The 25,172-nt window shown below is 46.3% G+C and overlaps 1 protein-coding gene across 1 annotated transcript in view; it reads right to left on the reverse strand.

Annotated features, from left to right (window-relative positions):
* The window catches only part of LAP3 (leucine aminopeptidase 3), a 332,922-nt gene that overhangs the window by 176,105 nt on the left and 131,645 nt on the right, over positions 1-25,172 (reverse strand). The window contains exon 6 of the mRNA XM_086964054.1: positions 6,040-6,204. Coding sequence (XP_086820180.1) covers positions 6,040-6,204 — 165 coding nt within the window. The remainder of the gene's footprint in view (positions 1-6,039; positions 6,205-25,172) is intronic.

Consider the following 25,172-nt stretch of genomic DNA (forward strand, 5'->3'; position numbering starts at 1 on the left):
TGGGCTGCATAGTACCAAAACCAAAACTGTCCGCCAGCTCCCTTGGAGACGAGATCGGGGCCCCAGTGTCATCTCTAAGAGCCGGCAGCACCGGTGCCCGTAAAGAGGCTTGGCAGAGTCTATGCAGCATCGTGCTCGACTTGTCGCCCCATTGATAGATTCTACTCCGTGTTGCCAACCACAGTTGTCGGGCCTCGTCGAGCAGCAGGGACGCATAAGACTGCTGAGCCAAGAGTAGCTGCCCCACCTCCCTACCGTCCCCAGTCACTCCGCATCGCGTCTCCAACAGTTCAACCGCCGCTGCGGCCTTCACCAGCTCTTCCTTGCGTTTCTTACGAGCCGCCGCACACCAGGCAAGGTCTACTCCACGGAGCGTGGGCTTTAGGGCTTCCCAGAGCGTCGCTACATCCGTCACCGAGCCTAGGTTATCTTCCCAGTAATGGGCTATGGCCTCCCCCATACAAGTTTGATAGTCTTCCTGCTGTAGGCTCCACACTGAGAGGCGCCATCGAAACGGCTGTCTCGCCCTGTCTAGGGTGATGTCAACAGCGACTGGATAGTGATCAGACAGTCCCCGTGGTAGGATAACCGCAGAATCAACTCTCCCAATCACCGTTGTGGGGACAAATATGTAGTTGAGTCTAGAAAACGATTTATGGACCGCTGAGACATAGCTATACTCCCGTCTATGGGCGTGTAAGTACCGCCATGTGTCTACCCATCCCATTCCCTGCACCATATTGCTTAGTTTAGTGGGCGTGTCTGCTAGTTGGCCATCTCCGGGTCTACATCTATCCAGGCGGCTATGCATAACATCGCTCCAATTGCCCCCAATCACAGCCAGTCCCTCCGGAATCTCCGCCCACACTGTAAACAGCTTCTCCACTAGTGACCACTGCAGCGGGGGCAGGGCGTACACACTTCCAAGCACCAATCATTCCCTTAATGAACACATAGCGGCTCTGTGGGTCAACCCACTGTGTCGAGTGAACGTAGGACAGTCTACGGTGGAGCAAAATGGCCACTCCTCGAGACCCCCTCACAAACCCAGCGTGGTAAACCTGATCGTAGCCGTATCTCTGCAGGCTAAGCATTTTGTTGCCCAGCAGATGCGTCTCCTGTAGCAAGAGAATGTCTGCTCTCTCCCTTTTCGCCAATCTGAGAACTGCGCCGCTCTTAATTTTATCCAGCATCCCCCACACATTCCAGCTCAACACACGCACAGAGGCCTTAGGAGCCTGCAGTCCAATACTCTCAACCGCCATCTAATCGCAGACATATCACAGGGCCCCGCAGCGGGCGCAGTGGGCATGTACACAGCAAATTTGAAGATCTCAACGACATTGTGCCAAACAACTCTGTCTCCCCCACCCCCCCAACTCCCATCCCCCCTCCCCCACTTACCAACCTCCACACTCTAGGTCCCATGCCACCCCCCACACCCAACTCCCCCTCAACTCCTCCGCCTCCCCCCCCCCCCATACCTCAGAAACGTTTAAGTACCTGTCGCGGCATAGGTTATCGCCGACCCCCAACGGGAGGCCGGAGACCCTCTATCCCAATAGATCCCCATGAAATACCCACCCAATCCTAAACCTACCCCCTCTGAGGAATGAACTCCTCTGAGCTTAGGGAGTGAGTCCGCCCTCCCTGCTGTCCCCCCCCACCCCCACACATCCCATAACTGACAACCCATAATCCTCAAAGCACCACTAGCATTGAGTCTCAAGTCTTCTTCAAACCTCAGTCTGAAGTCTCGGGGTTGCTCATAGTTCGCATATGGATCCGTGCGCCTAAAGTTTATCAGTATATATCAATCCTTCACTGATCCGACACCTGAGTATTGGAAGCATCAACAGTTTCCGCTACAGCCTCCTTGGAAGGAGACTGCTTTTTAGGTCGGGCTCTCCAGTTGCTCCTATTCCGTGATCGTCTGGGGGTCCGCGGCGGCGCCGTTGTGGAGGATGAGTCAGAGTCTCGACCCGGTGGAGTGTGTACCCTGATTCTGACCGTTTCATCTGTCCAAGTGAACACCTCTTCCGGAGTGGTGAAGAATAGGGTACGGGATTGAAATTCTACTCGCAGGCGAGCCGGATAGAGCAAGGCGTAGGAGATCTTAAGGTCACGCAGGCGTGCCTTGGCGGCTGTAAAGGACTACCGCTGTTGCTGCACCAGCCTAGTGTAGTCTGGGAATATCAGGATTGTCTGGTTGTCGAACATCAGAGGCTCCTTTGCTTGCGCTTGTCGTAGGATAGTGTCCCGGTTAAGGTAGTTTAGCAATTTGGCAATCACTGGTCTGGGGCGAGCGCCGACAGGCGGCTTCTTGATAAGCGCTCTATGTGTACGCTCAACCACAAAACAGCGTGAGAGGGAGTCCGGCGGAGGCCACCCCTCCAGCCACCAAGTTAGGAATGCCTCCATGTTGCCCTTCTCGCAGCCCTCCGGAAAACCAACAAACCGCAGGTTATTCCGCCGAGCCCGTCCTTCCTCGTCTTCCACCCGGAGTGCCAGGCTCCTCTGAGTCCCCTCCATGCTGGCCACCTTCTTCTTCAAGGTCGCCACATCGTCCTCCACTCCTGTTATTCTGGTCTCCGCCTCTGTTATACGGGCCACGGCATTCCGCAGGCCCTGGCGCAGCAGTGTTACGTCCGCCCCAACTGCCCCGATCTTCGCATCTAGCATATCCCTAGATTGCGTAATGGCTGCCATGAGGGCCGCATTGTCTGGCCGCGGCGGCTGCTGGTTTCCCGGGGCCCCGGAGCCCCCACTTGGGCCCGTGAACTTGTCTATGGTGCCCTGTTTCAAGGCCCCCCAGCGCTCCCGCCTCTAGTCATATTTGATTGCGACTGGAGATCCCACTCCTGGATCCGCTGACCGTGTCTCCCAGTCCTTGTTATAGTACTGTCGGGGGCCCTTCACCAATACCTCACTCAGTCGCAAGGCCCAGCGGACCCGTCAGGTACCCTTCCAATGCCGCTTCTGGCTTCTCACCAGCTCGCTTTGCCTCTCGTGTCCGCTGCTGTAGCCACCCACAGTGCCACACAGGTCGCCACCCAGCGACGTTCACCGGTGCCTCGCCAACTCGGAGTCCACCCCAGGGATCGTCCAGTACCGTCCGCGGCCCGGTGTTCACACCCCACTGCTCCTCGTTGCTCTGGGACCCTTCAGCCTGGGCCCCTCAGCTGGCCAAGCGCTCCGCGACGTGGGCCCCCGTCCACCACACGACTTTCGGTGGGCAAGTCTCCTCGGCTCAGGGCCAACTGAAAGCAGGGCGAGTGACCCCCAGGACTCGGTGCGTACCGTACCACAGTAATTCGTCTCTATGTGGCCCCCGGTCAAGCCCTGTACACGATGCAGGCCCACAGACGTTCCGCCTCTGCCCACTACCCCTCCACGGCCCGAAGTGGCCGCCGAGCCTTCCAGCACCAGCCCCGACCAGCCTCCGCACCACCTGGGCCCATGCAGCACTCCGCGGGGGGCACACCTCCTCACCTTCGCCCCAACAGGCCAGGTACCATCCAGGAATGCCGCCTCGATAGTCCGTCGGAAAGATCGCCACAACTCCAGTCCCCGGCTTCAGATCGCTGGGCAGGCCTCACTGCGGTATGCGTCCTCAGGCTCAGCAGATGACCGCGGCCCCTGTCACCAGGCCACGCACGACGGGGTCAGGAAGCCCCCGGAAGCGCCTCCGGGGCGCCGCACGGGACCAGTCGGCTCCAGCGCCGCCCGCCTCTGTGATCTGGCGCTCTTCTGCCGCCGCCGCTGGGGCTCACGAAACTCGAGGTCCTGGCTGCGGGGCGCGGTGTAGGCCTCTCCGCCCGGGACTTGTGTAGCAGTCCTCCAAGCGCCGCCGCGCCCCAAAATCGCTTGCCAGGCTCGCCGCTTGCTTTCACGGCTAGGGCGCCCCACTGGGTGAGTGTTGGGCGGGAGAGGGACAGGATAATTCTCGGATCTGCTGTCGGCAGGACGGAGCATGTTTAGGCTGCGTCCGCCATGCTGGCTTCCTTGGCCACGCCCCCATAATGATAACATTTTGCATAACAGATCTAGGAATGCCTTTGCCAGGCGGGATGCTCCGGGGGGGAGTTGGTTGGGGGCGGGGGGGATTCACCAGTCTACAATCCTACTACTTGTTTTTCTCTACTATTTTGTTGCGTTACTCAGTGGCATGGCCAGTGTGTCATGGGCCCTAGCGCAAGGAAGGAAATGGGCCCCTGTTTAAACTATTACATTCAGCAATAATCTGGGCTAAAGGGCCACTCTGGTCTCTGGGCCTGGTGCCACAGCACCTGCTGCACCAATGGAAGCTACCCCCCCTCGCCTAACTGCAAGATGTTCTATCAAATGGCACATGCGTGGATTTTTAGGCCTCAGCTAGCGTTGTGTGTAACACAGCAGACATCTTCCGGCGGGCCCAGGGACGGAGGCCGCGGAATTTACATGAGTTTATGATGCCAAGTCTGGGGACAATGCTCTTCCAGTATTAGCCAATAAAGCAATGCCATATATGGCCGTAATTTGGCCGCCAGCGGCCTCGTGATGGCCGGCCGATGGTGAGCCCGCCTCTGTACAAGTGGTATGAAAGGGGGCTTGACTGATCACGTCACTTTATCACTATGCATGTAAACAGTTACATTACACAATAAATGTCATGTATACAGGGCTTTAAGTGGGACCCGTCTTGCCAGTGATGACGTTTTAACAAGCAATTGCAATGCAATAGGTCTCGCATTTACGTGAGTTTAAGCTATTGGCATTGTAATTGACAATGCCTTTTATTTAGGTTTTAAAAAACAAAAATACTACCTGGTGTGTCACGCAATTTGGTGCTTACTATTCCTCCATGTTAAACAACAGTAGATGTTTCAGCACGCAGGCTAATGTGCTGCATTGCTAAATACATATAAGGTTCCAAAGACGAGGTCGATTGCATTGCAAATGCTTGTTTTATTCTTCAGAACCTATTTTAATATTTTAACATATAAACAAATGTAGACATAGCAACCATTAGCACCACCTGGTTAGCTGCTCGCTTTGTTAGAACCAAAAATCATTATTTTGCCAAACACTGCTCATAACTTTATTCGCCCTCTCTTGAACATCGCTCGTAAAAATGAGGTTGATTCGCTCACAGACACCTTTGCATCCTTACCAGCGCCCAGGCTGGCACTTTGAAAATACAGTCAACAAATTAAATTATACTCAACTCATTCTGTCACGTTTTATCTAGTACAGAATCTACTCAAGACACATACAAAATAATCACTCCACTGCACACAAAAAAAGTAAAAAACATTATCATTTACAACGTAAATAGCTTTAACTTTCACAAATGTGAGACCTATTGCATTGCAAATGCTTGTTTCGAATCTGACCTAGCGTTCGCAGCGCACAACACACATTAGATGAGGGGTTATTTATTGAAGGATATTACATTAGCGACCAGCTGGAGTTGAACACAGGAGAGCAGGAGTCAGTCTGCATATTACTAATAATTTTGAATGCACCTTACATTGAATTCATTATATTAGTTTGGCACCAATTGAAGACTGCACTTTTTATATTCACAATGCAAAATTCATACTCTTAATGTACATATATACTTTGCATCAATGGGAGCAGGAAATGATGTATGGATAAGGATTAAACAAGAGGCCACATGCAGTATGCGGGATAATGTATTTGTTATGGCGCAATGCAAGTTGTAGCGTCCTGCGCAGCCCAGGGGCATGCAAATCAATAAGCCACACACGGAGCTCTGGATTGAATGTTTAATTCGTCAGCATACAATCTCACTTTGCTCTTTGATAACGTCATAACCGTTAATAACCACACCTTAACATCTCCCAAACAGTTGCGTACTTCCTCGGAGTCTGCCCAGAACCACAAGAGTCCTGGCATACATTGTCTCAACATTACACAAGTCACGGAAGATTCACACACCACCTCAGTGACATGCAATTTACTTTATTCCATGTCTTTTAAATCCTATTCACTCCTTAAGCAAGTCAACAACTAACGGAAACAACTGAAACCTACCTTATGTGAACTTTTACATTGCTGTTAACTGCCCGGAGCCTTTCTTCAACCACCTCTCCAAATTTTGTAGGCGTTAGATGGTTGGCAGGCGCTTCCATCAGATATCTTGCCAGGTTTTGACCCTCTGCATACATGACTCCTTTCAGCCATTCTTCAGTGCTGGAGCTGCACAAACAAGGACACAGCAGAGTCAGCAGAATCTTGATGCAACAAACATAAGCTTTTAACTATTTGTTAGTACATAAATAGGTGCTTTTAACTATTTGTTAGTACATAAATAGGTGCAAAGATATTAACAAAAATATCACAAAGCAATACGCGAGCAAAGAAACCGCCCGAAGCCAAGGACTCCTGAAAGACAACATCATTACTGGCAAAAATGCAAATCACGACTCACAATGCTAGACTGAAAAAGATCTCGTTGTTATGAGTGGGACACATTACAGAACCCAAGATGATGAAGGTGAGGAGAGAATAACCAGAAGAGGAGAAAAGAAAATAGCCGGAAATGTATGTGAGGATGAAGACCTCAGAGGCGGAGGGAGCAAAGCAGGTGATTGGAAGTGATTGATAAAGTCATACATAACAATTCCAATTGATTTAAGAGGTAGGCTATTACTTATTAGTGATTCCTACCGATTTTGCAGCCCATCCCCTAGTTTTTTTAGGCCTGCCACCCTCTGCCTGTTACCAGAGAGGGATAACATAGATGTGAGAGGCTGTTTTATACAGTTACTGGAGAAACTAAGAGCAATGTAAACACAGACTGGCCAGAGCAGACAGTGACAGATCAGACGTTTGGATAATTGGACCTGTCTCAGTTGCTAGGCCAGCCTAAGCAAATCATGGACCTAAAGGGGGTGAGGTGGTGAGCTGAGCTCTCTGGGAAGAGGGGCGCAGCTTGGTCAGTGAGATTCGCGGTGGGTGAATTTCAAACATCCCAACTTAAAACAAGCATTTACAATGCAACGGTTTCGCCTTTGGAAAAGTTAGAGCTATTGGCATTGTAAATGGCAACATTTGTATTTATGTGTTGGTTTTGAAAACAGATAAATAAATGGCATTGTCATTTACATTGCCAATAGCTTAATCTCTCGCAAATGTGAGACCTATTGTACCCTACGGACGAGCTCAGCAGACAGCAATTACTACCACACACACACACACACCCAGAGCCACACACACACACACACACACACACACCCAGAGCCACACACACACCCAGAGCCACACACACACACCCAGAGCCACACACACACACACCCAGAGCCACACACACACCCAGAGCCACACACACACCCAGAGCCACACACACACCCAGAGCCATACACACACTCAGCAGAAACTTCTCATTAACCTATTGCATGCTGTGTGTGTAATTTCAACGGGCATAATTATTAGATAAATATGGCCAGTTGTTTTTTGGGGGGGTAGTGGTGGGCTAGGTTTCAAAATATCAGACAATTCAGATAATGACTCCTTGATCTTTAGAGAAGTTTAGCGAAGGTAAGTCACCAACCATTCTCAACGAAGGCACCTTCTAGGTTTCATCACAAGCAGTAAATATGAAGGAGAATGAAGCTTCAGGAATGTTGTCCTTTTCTTACAAAACCTCAGCTCTTCCTCCAACACCTTTAAATGTTCTTTATACTCACAGTTCTACTAAAGTAGGATTTTGGGTTACTCAGTTTAAGTATTTCAAAGAGAGACAGAAATAGGCAATAGGTCTTTAAAAAAATCCATAAATGGATACCTTGTTGGGGCTAATAGGACATAATGCATCTCCGAGTTTTCAGTAGCAAACAGATGAAGGCTCAGAGTGGCCTTACCTAACCGGCGTGTCAGCATATCTACATAAAGTAAATTAAAATACAATAAATCTAAATGCAACTCACATAACCTGTCCGTATCCTGTAATGTGACTTGGATACAGTACTCTTGGCCTGAAAAAATTACTGTTTCATGTCGAAAGCTAGCAAAAAAACAAAAAGAGTGAATGTGTGCCTCCATTTGCTCCAGTTATCAAGCTCCCGGTAAAATAAGTGGGGGACGCCGTCCACCTGCGTGGTACCCCGACTCGAGCCCTGATGTTCACCCACTCCCGAACCCTCACAGCTAGACCCCTTTACAGTGGCTGCAGATGGAAGTGCCCTGCAAGGGCGTTGACCTCTGCAGCCTGCTCTTTCATCCTGAGCCTGAGGCCTCTGACTCCAGATCGTGACCAGCCAGGTCAAAAGGTCAGCAAAAGAAACAGGGACATAAAGCGCGTATCTCTCTGCAGGGCCTTGGGTGAAACAGAAGCCTGTCGACAGGAGTGCGGTAGCACGAGACAGGAAAGCCGCCGCGAGGTGTGCCCCAGACCGGAGGGGGCGGGTCACTCGTTCCCTGCTGCGTCGAGTATGAGAGAAACTGAAGAGGGACACCTGCCTCGTGGAGCTCCCGCTTCTCGATTTATGTGGGGAGAATCGGGCTGTTTCTGCCTTTGTCCCCACCACCGTCCCGCCACTTGCAGCCGCACGGCTGGCCCTCCACCTGCGAAAAGGAGGGAGCTCGGGCGTCAGGTGCTAAAGAGGCCCAACTTTGGAGAACATAGAGCAAAGACCCACCAGCACATCTTTGAATTGTAAACATGTTCCTTTAACAGTGACGTGCCATGGGACTCCCAAGTTACATCCTCACCCCCGTCACTAAATACACTGTAAGCAACAAAGCAGTTTGCAGGCCCTGGGCTGTTTCCCCCTTCTCTGTGGTTCCTGAGCCTCTTGAGAAAAAGTAAAAACCCCTTGTCCCTGGTCAGACTAATCCATTCTTAACTCCCACACATTTCAGAAACGTGCAATTGTCCTATTGTGAGACAGCTTGTAGTGACGTCATTTCTGCCTCTCTACCCAATTGGCACAATATCCTCTCTTTAAAGTCACTTTTTATGGTCTTAATGTTTAATCGTTTTCCACTAAACTCCCTTACAAATCAATCACCTGCCCTGCTGCCCTTCTCTACCCCTTTTAACAAGAAAAGACAGACTGGCTTATTTTAGTTTATCCCGGAGAGGTCTTTTGAAACGCCAAAACATTATATTCCACTGACTCCTCCGCAGTCCCACAGACCCATAATATGCAAAGGTCTTTTTTTAAATTCCAGATATCCCTACAGGCAGGACTATTCTCAGCACAAAGGCCTGGTTGGTATCTGTGCCGGCTCAACCAGGAGGCACATCTATCACTTGAGACTGGTTCTTTGTCCTCCGAGTCCACATTCACAAACACATGGTTCACTGATCAGATGTCCGGGCGCATTGGCCTAAAGACACCACCTGTTCTTAGGGTAAAATTACCGGGTTATCAATAACAGGTCTTTGGTGTGTTCTAGGGGGAAAAAACTGCATGTGAGGAGGGAGGTGATCGGACAGAAGAAATAGAGGGCTTTATTCGCGAAGATTTCTCTAGGAGTGGCTGTGTTTTATTCTGGTCTTAGTTGTACATTGGACCTAAACAACAAGGCCTGATTCAAAGCATTAATTCTCAGGTCTAAGTGTGACCTACACTCGAATTTCAAATGGTGAGCCCTGTATGCTCACAGGCCTTATTCAAACACTTTTCTAGCAAGTTTTAGATACTGGTCTAGAGATGGACAAAAAGTTGCCTTGCTGCAATAAGATGAACCCTCTCATGCCCAGGCTGGTTGCTTTGTTCCTTCCACTTAGAGGTGCAGCCTCATAGGGCAGTGAATAGGTGGTAAATGCTGCAGCAGACTAGGGCAGTGTAGATTCAGTTTTAGCTGATACAAGTAAGGGATCCCTTGACATTAGTTTAGTCTTTTTTTTTTTAAGTTCAGAAATGTTTTTATTGAAACAATAGAGGTGTCATCATACAATACAAAATATTAAATTTCTGTCAGTACACTACAAATCCATCTAAAAACAATTACACCGATCGGACCGATTAGTAGACAAAGAAAAACAATATACATTAGTTTAGTATTGTAACTTTTGTAGTCTATAATTTGCTACCAGCTTTTGAAAGGAACTGTTTCAAAGATATCACAGAATGTGTAGAACCTTATGCTGTCCATGAACAGCCAGATATGTAAAGTATTCATCCACTTTGGGGGTATTTTGGTAATAGTGACCGATAATAAATACTTGTATATTGTCACCTAATTACACTGTATTCATTTTATGACTCATGAAAGGAGGAAGAATGTGTGGCTCTTGCAGACCCCGTGACCTTGGACTCACACCGATTTCTGTAGTTGATGCAGGTGGCCACTGAAGTCATCAGACACCTGGCCACATCCAACTGTGGATGCTCATGGCCAACTCTTTAAACCATACTAAAGGCCGCCCAATCCTCCTGTCACCATTCATGCCCATGGCTGATTGGTGCTTCATAAGGATGGCCAGTGGTGACCCGGAGAGATGAGCAGTTCAAGGGAAGGATTCTAGGACCCATGTCTGAAAGGGGACAGATTGTGGAAGCTGCCTCCCAGTATGCCCTCTGCCCTTCAATGGTGAGCAGAGGGCAAAGCCCCCAGTAGCCTGCAGCCTTGTACTAGGGTTTCTCCCAAGACACTATCTAATTTCTGGCAGCTGGCCTGTGACCGACCTATGCCACTGTCTTCACGCTTGGGTTTCACTTTTCACCGAGCCAAAACACAGATTCAGGTGTGGGGGCCCTGTGGGTATGCTAAAATGGGCGCCCATATGGGGCTAGTGAAGCCTGTGGTTGGGAGGGGACAGGACGGGCGGTGGACCCAGAAATGTGGGTCCTGGTGCACATAAATTCTTTGCATTTGCGAACGCAGAACAATCTCCAATGCACAAAAGTGCCTAATTGCATGTCAGCATTGCAGTGCGTGTTGTAGTAGAGCAGGCAGTGGCCATCTGCAACGTGGAAGCTTAGCTGTCAAGTTGACAGCTCACATTCTGCCTGCGCGAGCTGCAGGCGTCAGCAGGAGCAGGCAGCGGCCTCATTGTCTCTTCTACTAAATGCTTTCCCCAGGGTACAGTTCACAAGGAGGCTCTTTTGTGGCATCGAGACCCTTGTAAAAGATTTTTGCCTGCGCATAGTACTTAAACACAGAACCTGCGCGCAACCTTTTGTCCATCAGGGCCACCGTTGGGCGGGAAAGAGAACTTTCAATGCATATGTAACACGAAGTCTCGCGGTGCATTCAAGGGATAGTAAGTAACCTGTACAACGTCTACTGAGTAACAAAGTCTCGTAGCAAAGACGTCGTGGGCACATGCTGCAAGAAAGGAAACTGCTCCTTTGACTACTGCTGTGGTAGTAAACAGACAGTATCAGGGTTCAAAAGGCCCTTTATGGCTCTCGGCCCAGGTGCCACAGCACCTGCTGCACCAAAGGTAGCAACGCCCATGTGAACAATCCGTCCATAAAACGGCCTGAAGTCTGAAGATATAAGGGTATGTGTACCTTGTAACTGTTCTGTAAAGCTGTCTGTAAAGTGTCCCGAAGACAGAGATGCAGTATACAGTTTAACCTGCCTGTAAAGCGCTTTGAAGTCTAAGAACAAAGTGCGCATGTCTGTAAAACACTGAGATCTGAGGACAGTAAGTTCGGTTTGAGGTATGATGTGTTCGGAAGCGCTAAGAAGGCTGATGTATTGGGTAATATGTTTGCAAAGCACCGTGAAGTACGAGGCTAGACAGTGGTGTCCTCTGTGTAAGCAGTCTGCAAAGCCTTCTGAGGACAGAGGCGCTATAGAGTATGCAACCTGTCTATAAAGCACATTGAGGTTTGAGGGCAAACGGTGCTGTATGTGGAGCATGTCTGTAAAGCGCTGCAAGGACTGATGTGCTTAATATGTTTATAATTATAAAGCACCGTGAGGTACGAGGTTAGACAGTGCTGTACTCTGTTAGCGGTCTCTAAAGTGTTCCGAGGACAGAGGCGCGATATAGTGTGCAACCTGTCTGTAAAGCGCCTTGAGTGCAAACGGTGCTGTATTATGTGTATCTTGTCTGCAAAAGCACTGTAAGGTCTTAAGACTGAAAGTGCTGCATGATGTAAGTCATCTTTCTGTAAGTCATGTGAGGACAGCGGCGCTATATAATCTTCAAAGCGCTGTGAAGTCTGTAATTCCATATAATAAACAAGCACACGGACAGCGGGAGGGGGGCGGGAACGGGGACACGAACAGCGGGAGGGGGGGCAAGAACGGGAAGACGGACAGCGGGGGGGGCAGGAACGGGAAGACGGACAGCGGGAGGGGGGTGCGGGAACGAACGGACACACGGAAAGCGGTCTCTAAAGTGTTCCGAGGACAGAGGCGCGATATAGTGTGCAACCTGTCTGTAAAGCGCCTTGAGTGCAAACGGTGCTGTATTATGTGTATATTGTCTGCAAAAGCACTGTGAGGTCTTAAGACTGAAAGTTCTGCATGACGTAAGTCCTCGTTCTGTAAGTCATGTGAGGACGGCGGCGCTTTATAATCTTCAAAGCGCTGTGAAGTCTGTAATTCCATATAATAAACAAGCACACGGACAGCGGGGGCGGGAACGGGGACACGAACAGCGGGAGGGGTGGGCAGGAACGGGAAGACGGACAGCGGGGGCGGGGGGGTGCGGGAACAAACGGGCACACGGAAAGAACTCACCTGGACCTGGACATCCTCCGTTGGCGGTCGGCCGCGGAATGGCCAAAACAAACTTGGACAACAACAAAAAATAAACCTCGCCCACGGCCGCGATGACGATGCAGAGGGAAGAAATTGCGGGAACGCCCACGAATCTGGTCCGGCCATGACGGACAGATCTCTGTTCCAATGGCTAGCCTCCATTTATGGAGCTAGCCAATGGAACAGAGGGCGTATTCCAAAGCCACATATTATTCTCATTAGGTTTTCACCTGCGTGAAAAGCCTGCGCAGTGCGCAGGCTTTCACTTAGGCAAAACCTAAAAAGGGATGCCAGATGTTACCCACAAATTATAGACACATAAGCCTTATTGACATTAGCCCAAAAAGGTTTGCACATGTGTTGCTCTACCGCTTGCAGAGTTGGATGGAGGAACAAAGTTCTTAGTCCGTTCCAAGCAGGGTTTAGAGAAAAAATGTCTACATTGGACCAGATCTTGAGGCTACAATTATTACACTGGACGACCGTGTGTACAGAGTGTGGCAGCCTCGGTCTAATTTTTTAGATTTGAAATCTGCATTTGATCTGGTCCCAAGCGAGAAGTTGTGGGCAGTCCTGCTAGAGATGGGGGTCCCATTATATTTGTGTCAAATCATGAGGCGGTTACACGAAGGAAACTACGCGCAAATAAGATTTGGTAAACACTGGGAACTTACCACACCCATCCCTGTAGGTAGATGAGTACGCCAGGGTTGCGTTCTTGCCCCAAACCTTTTTTGTCTTTTTATAAACGGGTTAGAGACTTTGTAAATACTGAGAAGGATTTAGATGCACCAAAGATGGCAGTATGCAATATCCCGGCATTGATGTTTGCCAACGATACGTTGCTATTCTCCAAATCTCCAATGGGTATACAGAGGGTCCTAGATAAATGTGATGCCTTCTGTAAGGAAAAGGGGCTTGAGATTAACCTGCAAAAAACAAAATGTATGGTATTTAACTCAGTCAAATGTACCCGACCAAACCCATGTTTAGACGTCAGACCCCTAGTGAGGGTATCGGTCTTTGATTATCTCGGCATTACAATCACTGAAAAAATGGACTGGGGGCACAAATGAACAAAAACACCCTGAAATTAGCGCAAACAACAGGGGGCTTTTCCAAGGTGTTCTGAAACTTCAGCCATAATCCGGTGGGCCCAGTATTAGAAATATACACAGTTCAAGTTAGAGGTGCTGCTCTATATGGAGCAGAAACGTGTGGCCACGGTCGCATTGATAGCCTAACACAAATGGAAAACTCTTTTGTTAGACCATTGTTTGGTCTCCCCCGTAGTACCAGACTTATACCGCTACGATTAGATCTGGGGGTCAGGGCAATTGAGGAAGAAGTGTCTCTGAGACCCCTTTTATTCTGGAGACGCTTGTGGGTTACTCCAGAATTGTTTGAGTACAGGGAAAAACTAAGAGGTGATGAATATACCTGGGGCGAGGCGACTACCACGGCTCACCTATGGCAGGAACACCTTACGCTTATGGGAAGGGGTAATCTGTGGGAAAATCCAGAAATGACATGCCCCACAGTGTCAAGGAAAGAGTTAAAGGCTTGCTACTGGGAATATAAGCTGGCCCAACTACAGGGGAACCACTCAATAGGAAAACTTACTGTAACCTTCATGAAAATTAAAAAGAAATGCATACTAAAGCCGGCACTTAATGACATCAAGCCGGCTGCTGCAAGGAAGCTCTACTTGCAATTTAGGCACTGGGTATTGCCACTACGTGGTTTTGCGAATAAATGGGTGGGCCTACAAACATTGGGTTGTCCGGCCTGCAATGGCACAAAAGAATCTGAATACCACGTGTTTTTTTTCCCTATACTGGCTATAAGAAATCAAGAAAAGGGTGGCTGGTCCAGATATGCAGAAATTTGGGAACTAGGCAATGTTCAGAGGCTTTTATGCTACTGAAATATGATGCTAGTCTCCCTATAGCTTTTTCAGTGGCAGGCTTCTTATTTTCTATGTGGTGTACCCTTAGAGTTTTCCTAAAAATGCCTCCCAAAGATGGCAATTAAATTGGTGTACATCCTTTTTTAACTGAAGGAATTTTATATGAATTTAATGTGTATTTTAGCATTATTTTAATAATAAATTATCATCATGGTGTACATTACTTTGGCGAGTAGGACTACTAAGAAGTAGAATTGTAAATAGCTTATTATATATTGCACAAGCACTTTAATGTTACCAGTGATGATGCTAATAATATCCTTATTGCCCGATACAAGCACTTTTTACAAACACATATTTTGCTTGAATAGTTGATCTGAGAGATAGAGATAGAGCGGAATTATATCCCAATATTGCAAATTGAATTATGCATTGCAAACGTAACTAAATGCAGATCGTGATTTCTGGATTGATTGCAATATAGATTACACTGTGTGTTTAGTACACACTGCCAAAGGATGACTGTATATATTTTTTTAATTTGTTTTAATATAAATGTGATGTTTTTATGGTCAAATTGACTGAAATAAAGTTTTACAAACAAACATAGGAAATTTAGGATTTCCCATTTTTGGACTAAACAAACTGGTAATGGCCAAGGGTGAAAAAGATTGTTTGTGAGTAAGGAGTAGATGTGCCAATGTTAGCTCCTCTGGCCTCCATTTTGATTCTGCAACTTTTTTTCATTGGATGAAGTTTACTGTTGACCTCCTTTTTGTACAACGTTTTGGCTTGTTGGTTCTGAGGAGGTCAAGCACATTCTCCAAATCGACATTCCAGGTGATCATTAATTTAGGACAGGGTCTTAAAAGTGGAGCATAGATATTTATGCTAGTTTTCAACTTCTACTGGGTTAAACTCTAATCTACCTTGACAACATATATGATTTGGTATCACACTCTCCTTTAATAAGGAGGTTGATACAGGCTTCGTGCGAACTCAAGTGCCTTAATAGGTGAGACATCTGAAATGTTTGGTTGACTGTCCCGGCAGTGGGAGAATCACAACTTGTCCATACCTTTCGGCTGAAGGCATATTATAACATGGTAATGTGTAGCGCAATGTAGTGTGCAGCATTTTTGTAGATTTAAACTAACGTTCATAGGAACAATATTCAAGGACTGTTGCCTTATTAAAGTAGGTTGTGGAACGTGAGAGTTAACCCCCTGCATAGCTGTCAACCTACTGTAAATGAGTGAAGTCTAATGCTTTAGCAGAGCAAGCATGTTAAATCGAACGTGGGCTGAACCACTTTTGAAAGGTGATGCAAATGTGAAAAGAGCGTGGCACTATTGAAAGTATACTGATGGCACATTAGGAAAGGGAATATCAATGAAGAGGGACGCCTTCCAAATGACGATACGTTGACCTGTATGCAAGTAAGGATAACGGGTCAGTGTTGAGTTTTTAGACACAGCTCAAGTTGTCTGACGGGAAGAGGATAACCCGTTTCTGGTCTAGGCGAGAGGCGCAGTCTAGCAATTGCCGGATGCTGGCAGTTGGGAGAGGCTCCCGAAACATCCGCCGGCAACCCATGGGCGTTTTCAGGAAGAGCACAGGGCGGCGCCGACTTATCGGACGATTCCCTTGACCCGCGGACGGTTCAAAGGTATAGGACTAGGTGAAGAGGAATACTATCTGAGGCCTTACTAGAAAGCCTTCTTTTCTCTGGTTTTTAGAGTGGGTCGGTTAAATGTTCCAGGCGTAATTGTTAATGTGTCTTTGTTTACATTCAGTCAGGCCGGAAGTTACGTGTTTGATATGCGCCAAGCGGCTTGTGAAAAAGTTGACTAGGCAAAGCAACCTGAGGGCTGTGCGGGACAAGCATCTAAGCTGAAGCCATTGCCCGCTGTCATTCACACACAGTGGGTGTGAGGGCAGGGTCGGTTCCCTATATTCAACACACGTGCAGACGCCGATTACAGTTGCACCCGACAAAAAGTCCCGCCCTTTGCGCAGTTTCATTCCACTTCTCACAAAAAGCCAGGAACTACCCAGTTGGTTCGGACGCTTTCCCTTGTAGGTGTCGGCTTACCTGAGGCTGCTGCCCGCATACTCGAGTCCGGCCGCATCCCAAAGAGGCTATGATCCAACCCTTCCGCCGAGCATATATAATAAACAAGCACACGGACAGCGGGAGGGGGGCGGGAACGGACAGCGGGAGGGGGGGCGGGAACGGACAGCGGGAGGGGGGGCGGGAACGGACAGCGGGAGGGGGGTGCGGGAACGAACGGGCACACGGAAAGAACTCACCTGGACCTGGACTTCCTCCGTTGGCGGTCGGCCGCGGAATGGCCAAAACAAACCTGGACAACAACAAAAAATAAACCCCGCCCACGGCCGCGATGACGATGCAGAGGGAAGAAATCGCGGGAACGCCCACGAATCTGGTCCAGCTATGACGGACAGATCTCTTTTCCAATGGCTAGCCTCCATTTATGGAGCTAGCCAATGGAACAGAGGGCGTATTCCAAAGCCACATATTATTCTCATCAGGTTTTCACCTTCGTGAAAAGCCTGCGCAGTGCGCAGGCTTTCACTTAGGCGAAACCTAAAAAGCAGTGGGGCGCAGAGTGAACAAGTGAGATGTGCAAGGTTCGGGAGAACTGTTCTCATGAGGTGCAGGGTCAGTACTGATTTGCATTTGGCAGACAGGTACTCTGTTACAAAGGCCATGGAGTACCTATCTGCCATACTCAAGGTCTGCCTACCGAATTTCGAATAAGCCATCAGACCATCTGTCCCATTTAGAGTGAACAGTTTGAAACTTTTTTCTATTTACTGTCATACTGTCCGTCACTGCCAGGTGAAAAAACTCCCATGGAGTGGAGGTCATTAGTATTTTTTATATTTCAAAAACAAATTCCCTCCTTGGGTATTTGTTTTTGAAAAATAAAAAGCTTTGGAGAAATGTGATAGTCAGTGGTCATGTTTGATGGAGCCATTAGTCAACCTTTTGTACACTGACAGGAGTCTCCATGGCGGCGGTTCCGGCCAATGTATAGAGATGTCTGCAGTGCTGGCGGACACCTTTAAATGTATTAGGTAGAATAAAGGCAGGGTGGAAGGGCATAAAATCCTTCACTACCATGTCTGCCTTTACTCTGTCTAAAAAACCCTACATAAGACCCTCTGCCTGGAGTGTCAGAGTAGACTAAAAATAATAGATAAAAATGCTACCCCCCCCCCCCCCCCCCCCCCCCAAGGGATTGCCAGTGCCTATGTGCAAACGTTTGTTTCATCACCTTTTGGGTCTTTGATTGAAAGTAGTATGGCTGGAAATATGAGACTGGTGCAGCTCTCCAAGACTACAACTGCTGAGGTTTGTAAATTCTAAAAAGTAGAAAACTTACATCGATTACATAGAACTTCTATGGGAGCAGATTTGCTACTTTTTTGGTAAACTGGTAACTATATATATTTATATTTAGGTCCAGATAAAAAAAATGAACAAGTTCAAACCTGCAAGTGAAATCCGAATGATGACAAACACGAGAAACACCAACATACTCATAGCAGACTTGACTCAGGCACCACACCAAACTTACAATCAAAGACTTAATTTATTTAGTGGGGTTCACACCACAAACACCTTCTCCTCCTGAAGCTATACCACTGTCTGGGCCACATTGTTTCACATGGAGGAGCACTGTGAACCAGCAGTCTCTATGTCCATGTTAGGTCTGTGAGTGCAGTCCACCCCATCCCTATGCCCAGCCCCAACTGAAAAGCTGAACTGCTGCTATCAGGGTCGACTGGCCTATAAGGCAATCAGGCAGTGTCCGATGGGCTAGTCTGACAGGTAAGTATGTGGGCCAGCATTTTAGGAGTGGGTGGGCCGATTATTTACTGTTGAATTCCCATTGCCATTAACGTTGCCAGCAGCAAGCACAAATACATGCAGTCTACCAAACTTGCAAAATACCCATGCAGGATGTCCTTACAAGTTCAAAACTGTACTGACTTCCATACATAAGCCACTTTTTTTTAGCTATAGAGTTCCCTAACAGGAGACACATTTATTTTGGTTTCTGGGTCGATTTTCTGTCCCCGTCCTACCCTGGATGAAATAATTGTCTCCGAGAAGCTGGTGAGAGGTTGCTCGCTGTGGCTTGTGAGATACAGCAAAACTTCCAAAGTGAAATAAATGCTTTATTTACTGCAGCTATTGGGATACAACAGATGGCAATAATTAGTTTCTATGGGCAGGTTGGGGGAGCTGGAAAGCTCATGGGCAGCAGTGGCAACTAAAAGTGGGTGAAAGTCCTACACAGAAAGCCAAATGTGGGAATATTATTTTTCTTGCACACGTAGCAGAATTGGAGCTGATCTGCTGCTTCATGGACAGACAAACACCCTAAAAAGCACAGTTCTTTTTCAAAGTGCTTTGAGAGGCTTGGAAATGTATTTATCATAACACTAACTGCATTAAGTTAAAAACATTTTTCGTACTCCCGATTGTCTACTTCAAAGCAACTTTTCCAGCAGGGGGTCTGTGACATTCCTGCCTGCAGGGTCCCTGATGGGAAACCTTTTTTGAAGAGCCCAGCATTCCAAATTAACTTACTGTTATTACCATTTAACGTTAATTACAATGGCCGGGGATTGATGTCATCTGCAATGGCATGAGCGATGTCTTCAAAGATGTCATTTAACAAGTGATGTAATGTGTTATATCATATGCAGTGCATGACAAGTGGGCTCGTAATAGTTCATTCCATAGAATTTTTTTGCCTCAATTTTTACCTTAACACATAAATATAACTTCACTTTAACTTTTGGCTTTTTCAGTGAATTTCTAGAGTTAAAAAAAAAAACCTGAGCTAAGATCTGATTAGCATAACTAACTATAATGTCACTTTAGACTTTGTTTTTTACAGTGAAACACACACACACACACACACACACACACACGCTAGTTAACAACTTCTAGAAAATGTGTCCTCAGTTTAGCTTTCTACAGTACTAGCCATGATTTCAACAACAAACAGTAGCCCCTTAATATGGTAATTTTTAAAGAAAATGCCTTACGTTTTACAGTTTTGATTCCATTAGGATAGCTTCAGGTATGCTACACTTTTGTCATAAATACAGAGGTTGCACTTTAGTTGTTCATTAGGATACTATGGAAAACTATAGTTGATTACTAGGGAATTAACTGATAGACTGCTGCAGGAAGTATGTCTCACTCTGCATTTCAGAATGTTGAACTGAAACGAATGAGGAATGCATTTCAGAACTGGTAGGAAATGCGTCTGTGGCTGCAGTAGAAAACTGGGGAATCAAGTGACGGGTAGCAACCTCTGTTGGAAGTCTATGTTTTACTCAGAAAATCAGACTGTATTCTTACATGACGAAGGAAGGTAGTGTGAACTTGTATAAACTGTGCTCTCATTTTAGCATCTGGAGTGGAGCACTTTCCACCTCAATGAGATAATAATGAGACAACAGTTTCTCTCATTGTTTATCAAATCACAGCAGAGGATCAACATTTTTCACAGGGTAAAACCACTTTTAAAAACACCACAATTCCTGAAATGTGCATGGTACCACCAACAAATGATTTATATTGGGATAAAAATGTTTCATCACCCGTTATATGTGCTCCTTTTGTGGCCAGTCAATCAAGTGGGGCCCTTTGAAAATCTGCCACATGCCTCTTAGGACCAGGATAGGTTCAACCTGCCCCCTACATTTTTTGCAGGTTACAGGGATCATGTCCTTGAGTTCTCAAGCGGCTGCCACAACATATTGGTCAGGTTGTGGCCAGCCAGTCAGGATTGACCGGTTCCCTTTAAATTGCCCAATCAGAGTATATCTATGCACAAACAATCCAAATGCAACAATTCTTTTAACCCCTTCATGACCACTCAAGCACTTATTCAAATGCAAATTTATCGAAAACGGCTGAAATGATTTATACGAAATCACAAAAAGCACGCTTCTGCATAATGTTCTAACCTTCTGCCAATTTTGGTGTAATTCTGTTCAGCGTTTCTTTTGGTAGGTGCTTTAAATGTTTTCTATTTGAATTAAAGTGGGAAATAAACATTTTGGGACCCCAAATTTTTCTTGGCCCCCAACTGACGTATCACGCCGCAACTTTATAGGAAGGCACTGATGTAGATGGGTGTGTTGGAAAGTTTTATAAAGATTTGTTGAATAGCACAAAAGTCATTAGCCAAACTAAAAAAGCTCTTCATGTGGAAATAATGACCCATCTATACATGCATAGCTTCATAGAGACATACACACACACAAATATATATCTATATATCTATATATAGATATATATATATATCTATATATAGATATACATATATATATCTATATATATATATATATATCCGTAACTCCAATCCACCTCCTGCCGCTCCGCTTCACTCCGGGTGCCTCCTCAACGCGCGGTGGGGCGCGTAATATATTATCAACACACAGTTCCCATCTGTGAAACTGCTCCGCAAATGAGGACACTCCAGCCCAGTTTCTCGATCTCCGCTTTTAAGTTTATTTCCTGCGTACACACACAGTTAACAAGCAAACGCGTTTCGGCGTTGCCGCCTTCGTCAGTGCTCGCTAACTGAGCCATTTTTTGGGTTTAAATAAAGTTAACATTCAAAACATCACATGTTAAAATAATAGACATAAAAGAGGCACACAAATTCATTCGCGTTTGGCAGCCATCTTTGAATGGTTAAATCACCATTTACAATCTAGTATTCTGCTAAGGATATATCCTCATTATCTAGAATTGCATTATTTTATACAGCGTATTTTGTTTGATTTCCATCATTTGAATCTTTTCTTTAACCATTTGTTAATATTGCTCATGATTCATATCTGCTGTATGTTTACACATATTACCTTGCCTAGTATGGGATATTATCTCATTTATCCAGCCCTGGATGGGCTTGCGCACGCATTCTTAATTCAGAATGCGTCAGAAAGCAGTTCAAAGAATGTGCCTCAAGGTATCATAATTCTTATTGTGCCCTGGATGGGCTAATTATTGTCTCCATATTCTTTGGAGGGATACCTTCTCATAGGGTGGTGGGAGCAGCATGCAGTGTCATAGTTCCTAGAGATCATAAGTGAGTGGTCAGTACGGGGGGTTCTTGACAATTTGTGGCATCGTTGGACTCATTCCTATAGGTGTGCCCACATCTCCTCTTCATTGTTCAGGCCTATCGGGTTCTTAGTCTGCAACATAATAATGTAGCGAGACTCCAACGTTCTTAACTTCCTAACCCAGTCTCCTCCTCTTTCTGTCCTCACCAACTGATCTAATATGAAAAAGGATAGCAAGTTGTTGTTGCTTTGGTGTTCTTTTTCATAGTGGCGAGCCACTGGGTACGCCTGATCTTTCAAGTTGATGGCCCTCATGTGCTCGAGAGATTTTCTGAGAACGATACAAGGTGTGATGTGGGAAGAGGACTTACTATTGATCACACTAGACATTACAAGCCTCTACACATCAATTAGACACGATGATGGTTTGGAAGCATTGACTTTTTTCTTGCAAAGAAGGGAATTGAAGTACAGGACACACAACCACATGATTGTTGCATTAACAGAATTTTGCTTAAAAAACAATATTTTTCTGTTCTCTGGCCAGCTATACTTACAACTGCAGGGGACCGCGATGGGCACGTGCTTCGCCCCCAGCTACGCAAATTTATTTGTGGGCTGGTGGGAGGAGCACGTGGCCTGGGCGGGGCCTAACGAAAAGTGGGTGGAAAAAATCTCCCTGTGGACCCGCTACATTGATGATCTTTTCATTCTGTGGCGGGGATCGCAGGAGGAGGCTGAGGAATACATAAGAAGCCTCAATGAGAATAATCTCAATTTGAGATTTACAAGCAACATAAGTAAAGAGGAGGTCTTCTATCTAGACTTAAGGGTCTACATACAGGATAGCAAAATAGAAACATCCCTGTATAGGAAGCCGACCGCCGGCAACACGATCTTGCATGCCGGAAGTTGCCACCCCCGGTCGGTAGTAAATAACATACCACTGGGGGAGTTCCTACGCATCAAGCGGAATTGCTCCACAGTACAAGAGTATACAAAGGCCAAAAAAGAGTCCAGAGAAAGATTTGAGAAAAGAGGCTATTTCAGAGGGGTCTTAGATGAGGCAGAGAGAAGGAGAGATGCACGTCCAAGGGAGGAACTTCTGATAGATAAAGTCAAAACAGGAGATACATCATTGAGGTTGATAACCAACTTTAATGACAAATCATCTGAGGTATTCCAAATCCTACGCAGGAACTGGAATATACTAAAATCAGATAGTATAGTGGGGAAATCACTATCTGACCACCCACTCGTTACATATCGCAGAAGTCACTCATTGAAAGACCATCTAGTGAGTAGCCACTATGAGAGCAAGAAGAAAAAGAAAGCCCTTGCATTGGGTTTTTACCCATGCATGAAATGTAAAGCCTGCAGAAATTCCCACAAAGTGAAAGAGTATGAGGTACCGGGAAGGGGTCAAAAGAAGAAAAAAATCTCGAAACTGCTAAACTGCAATTCAGAGTTTACGGTTTATGGTTTGGTATGCCCATGTGGAAAGAAATATGTGGGTAGTACCATTAAACAGACCAAGTTGAGGGTTCTCGAGCACATGAGGGCCATCAACTTGAAAGATCAGGCGTACCCAGTGGCTCGCCACTATGAAAAAGAACACCAAAGCAACAACAACTTGCTATCCTTTTTCATATTAGATCAGTTGGTGAGGACAGAAAGAGGAGGAGACTGGGTTAGGAAGTTAAGAACGTTGGAGTCTCGCTACATTATTATGTTGCAGACTAAGAACCCGATAGGCCTGAACAATGAAGAGGAGATGTGGGCACACCTATAGGAATGAGTCCAACGATGCCACAAATTGTCAAGAACCCCCCGTACTGACCACTCACTTATGATCTCTAGGAACTATGACACTGCATGCTGCCCCCACCACCCTATGAGAAGGTATCCCTCCAAAGAATATGGAGACAATAATTAGCCCATCCAGGGCACAATAAGAATTATGATACCTTGAGGCACATTCTTTGAACTGCTTTCTGACGCATTCTGAATTAAGAATGCGTGAGCAAGCCCATCCAGGGCTGGATAAATGAGATAATATCCCATACTAGGCAAGGTAATATGTGTAAACATACAGCAGATATGAATCATGAGCAATATTAACAAATGGTTAAAGAAAAGATTCAAATGATGGAAATCAAACAAAATACGCTGCATAAAATAATGCAATTCTAGATAATGAGGATATATCCTTAGCAGAACCAGGGGTGGGGAATTTATATCGCCCGACGCCCGGAACATGTGGATTTTAGTCAGAGACAAGAAGTTTTAAACTCTATTTTGTCCGATGGGCAAGCAGACATTCTTTCTACACTGCTACGGACTGTCAATTATTTTTAACGAGCAGCCTAAAATTCCTTGTCTGTAACTGTTTTTTTAACCCGTAAATATGGTAAACAGAACCAGCACTGAGGCGATTCTGAATACAATCTATGAGAAACGTGGAGGCAAATCTCGCCAGTGGAAGGAAATGTTTTACACTCTCTGATTTGCTGGAAACCCGAGTCTGTTCTCGAGGCGGAGATCAGCTGTTGAGTTTAGTAAACGTGTGGACTTTTAGCCCCTCTCTTCGATGGTGTACTCGGTTAGGAACTTATAATATGTTCTTTTTTTCTTTGGCGTGCAGTTGTCCTATTTGGTTTAAAAATGTTGCTCCATGTTAGTGTCTACGAGCCCAGGGCGCTAAGGGCATACAAGTGCAATGGAGAAATGCATGAACGTTACACAGGACACAGTCGACTCTGCTCAGAATCAAAGCCCCAAACACATCTGATAATTTTGAATTCCCACTGAGCCAGCGTAAAGCAGATCTTTACTTGACTGTGCTGTTAGGAGTCTGCAAGCCTTCTGCAGGTCGTGAAGCACTTTAGGAAGAGCCCAAGAAAGAACTTATTTGAAAAAAATTCAACATTGGAGCGAGAAAAAATGTAAGTACTTTAGGCAGTATGAAAGATTTGTTTATGTAATACGGAGCTGATGGGAACGTAGTGTCAGTCTTCAAGTGCCACCGTCACTACTTAGTCATTAGGTAACCAAGTCTGCCATGGAAAACCCACACGTCTGCCTTGCGATTGTTTGCAGCATTGCAGATCAAGTTTCCATATGGACTACAGCCCCGACCCCCCTCTTGCCTTACACTGTAAACACAGAGGATGCAAGAAGCAATGACTCAACACATCCTCACATGCAGGGTGAATTCTAGATCGACCTGTGGAATCGTAACTAAAAAGGAAGTATTTGTCTTTACAGGTCCATTTAAAAGAGTATGCCAATTCATTTTACAGTTAAATGTGCACACAAAAAAATCTAATGCACGGTTTCCAACTTCTAATCTGCCTCAGAGTGAAGTGTTCTTTCTCAGTGGTTAATCTACATTAATGTGTCATGACTGATGGCGGGGGTTGTGCTATCAGAACATTTTATAGCCGCAACAGCTGCC

The sequence above is a fragment of the Lissotriton vulgaris genome, chromosome 3_2, assembly GCF_964263255.1.
Source record: "Lissotriton vulgaris chromosome 3_2, aLisVul1.2, whole genome shotgun sequence".
In the NCBI taxonomy this organism is placed as follows: domain Eukaryota; kingdom Metazoa; phylum Chordata; class Amphibia; order Caudata; family Salamandridae; genus Lissotriton; species Lissotriton vulgaris.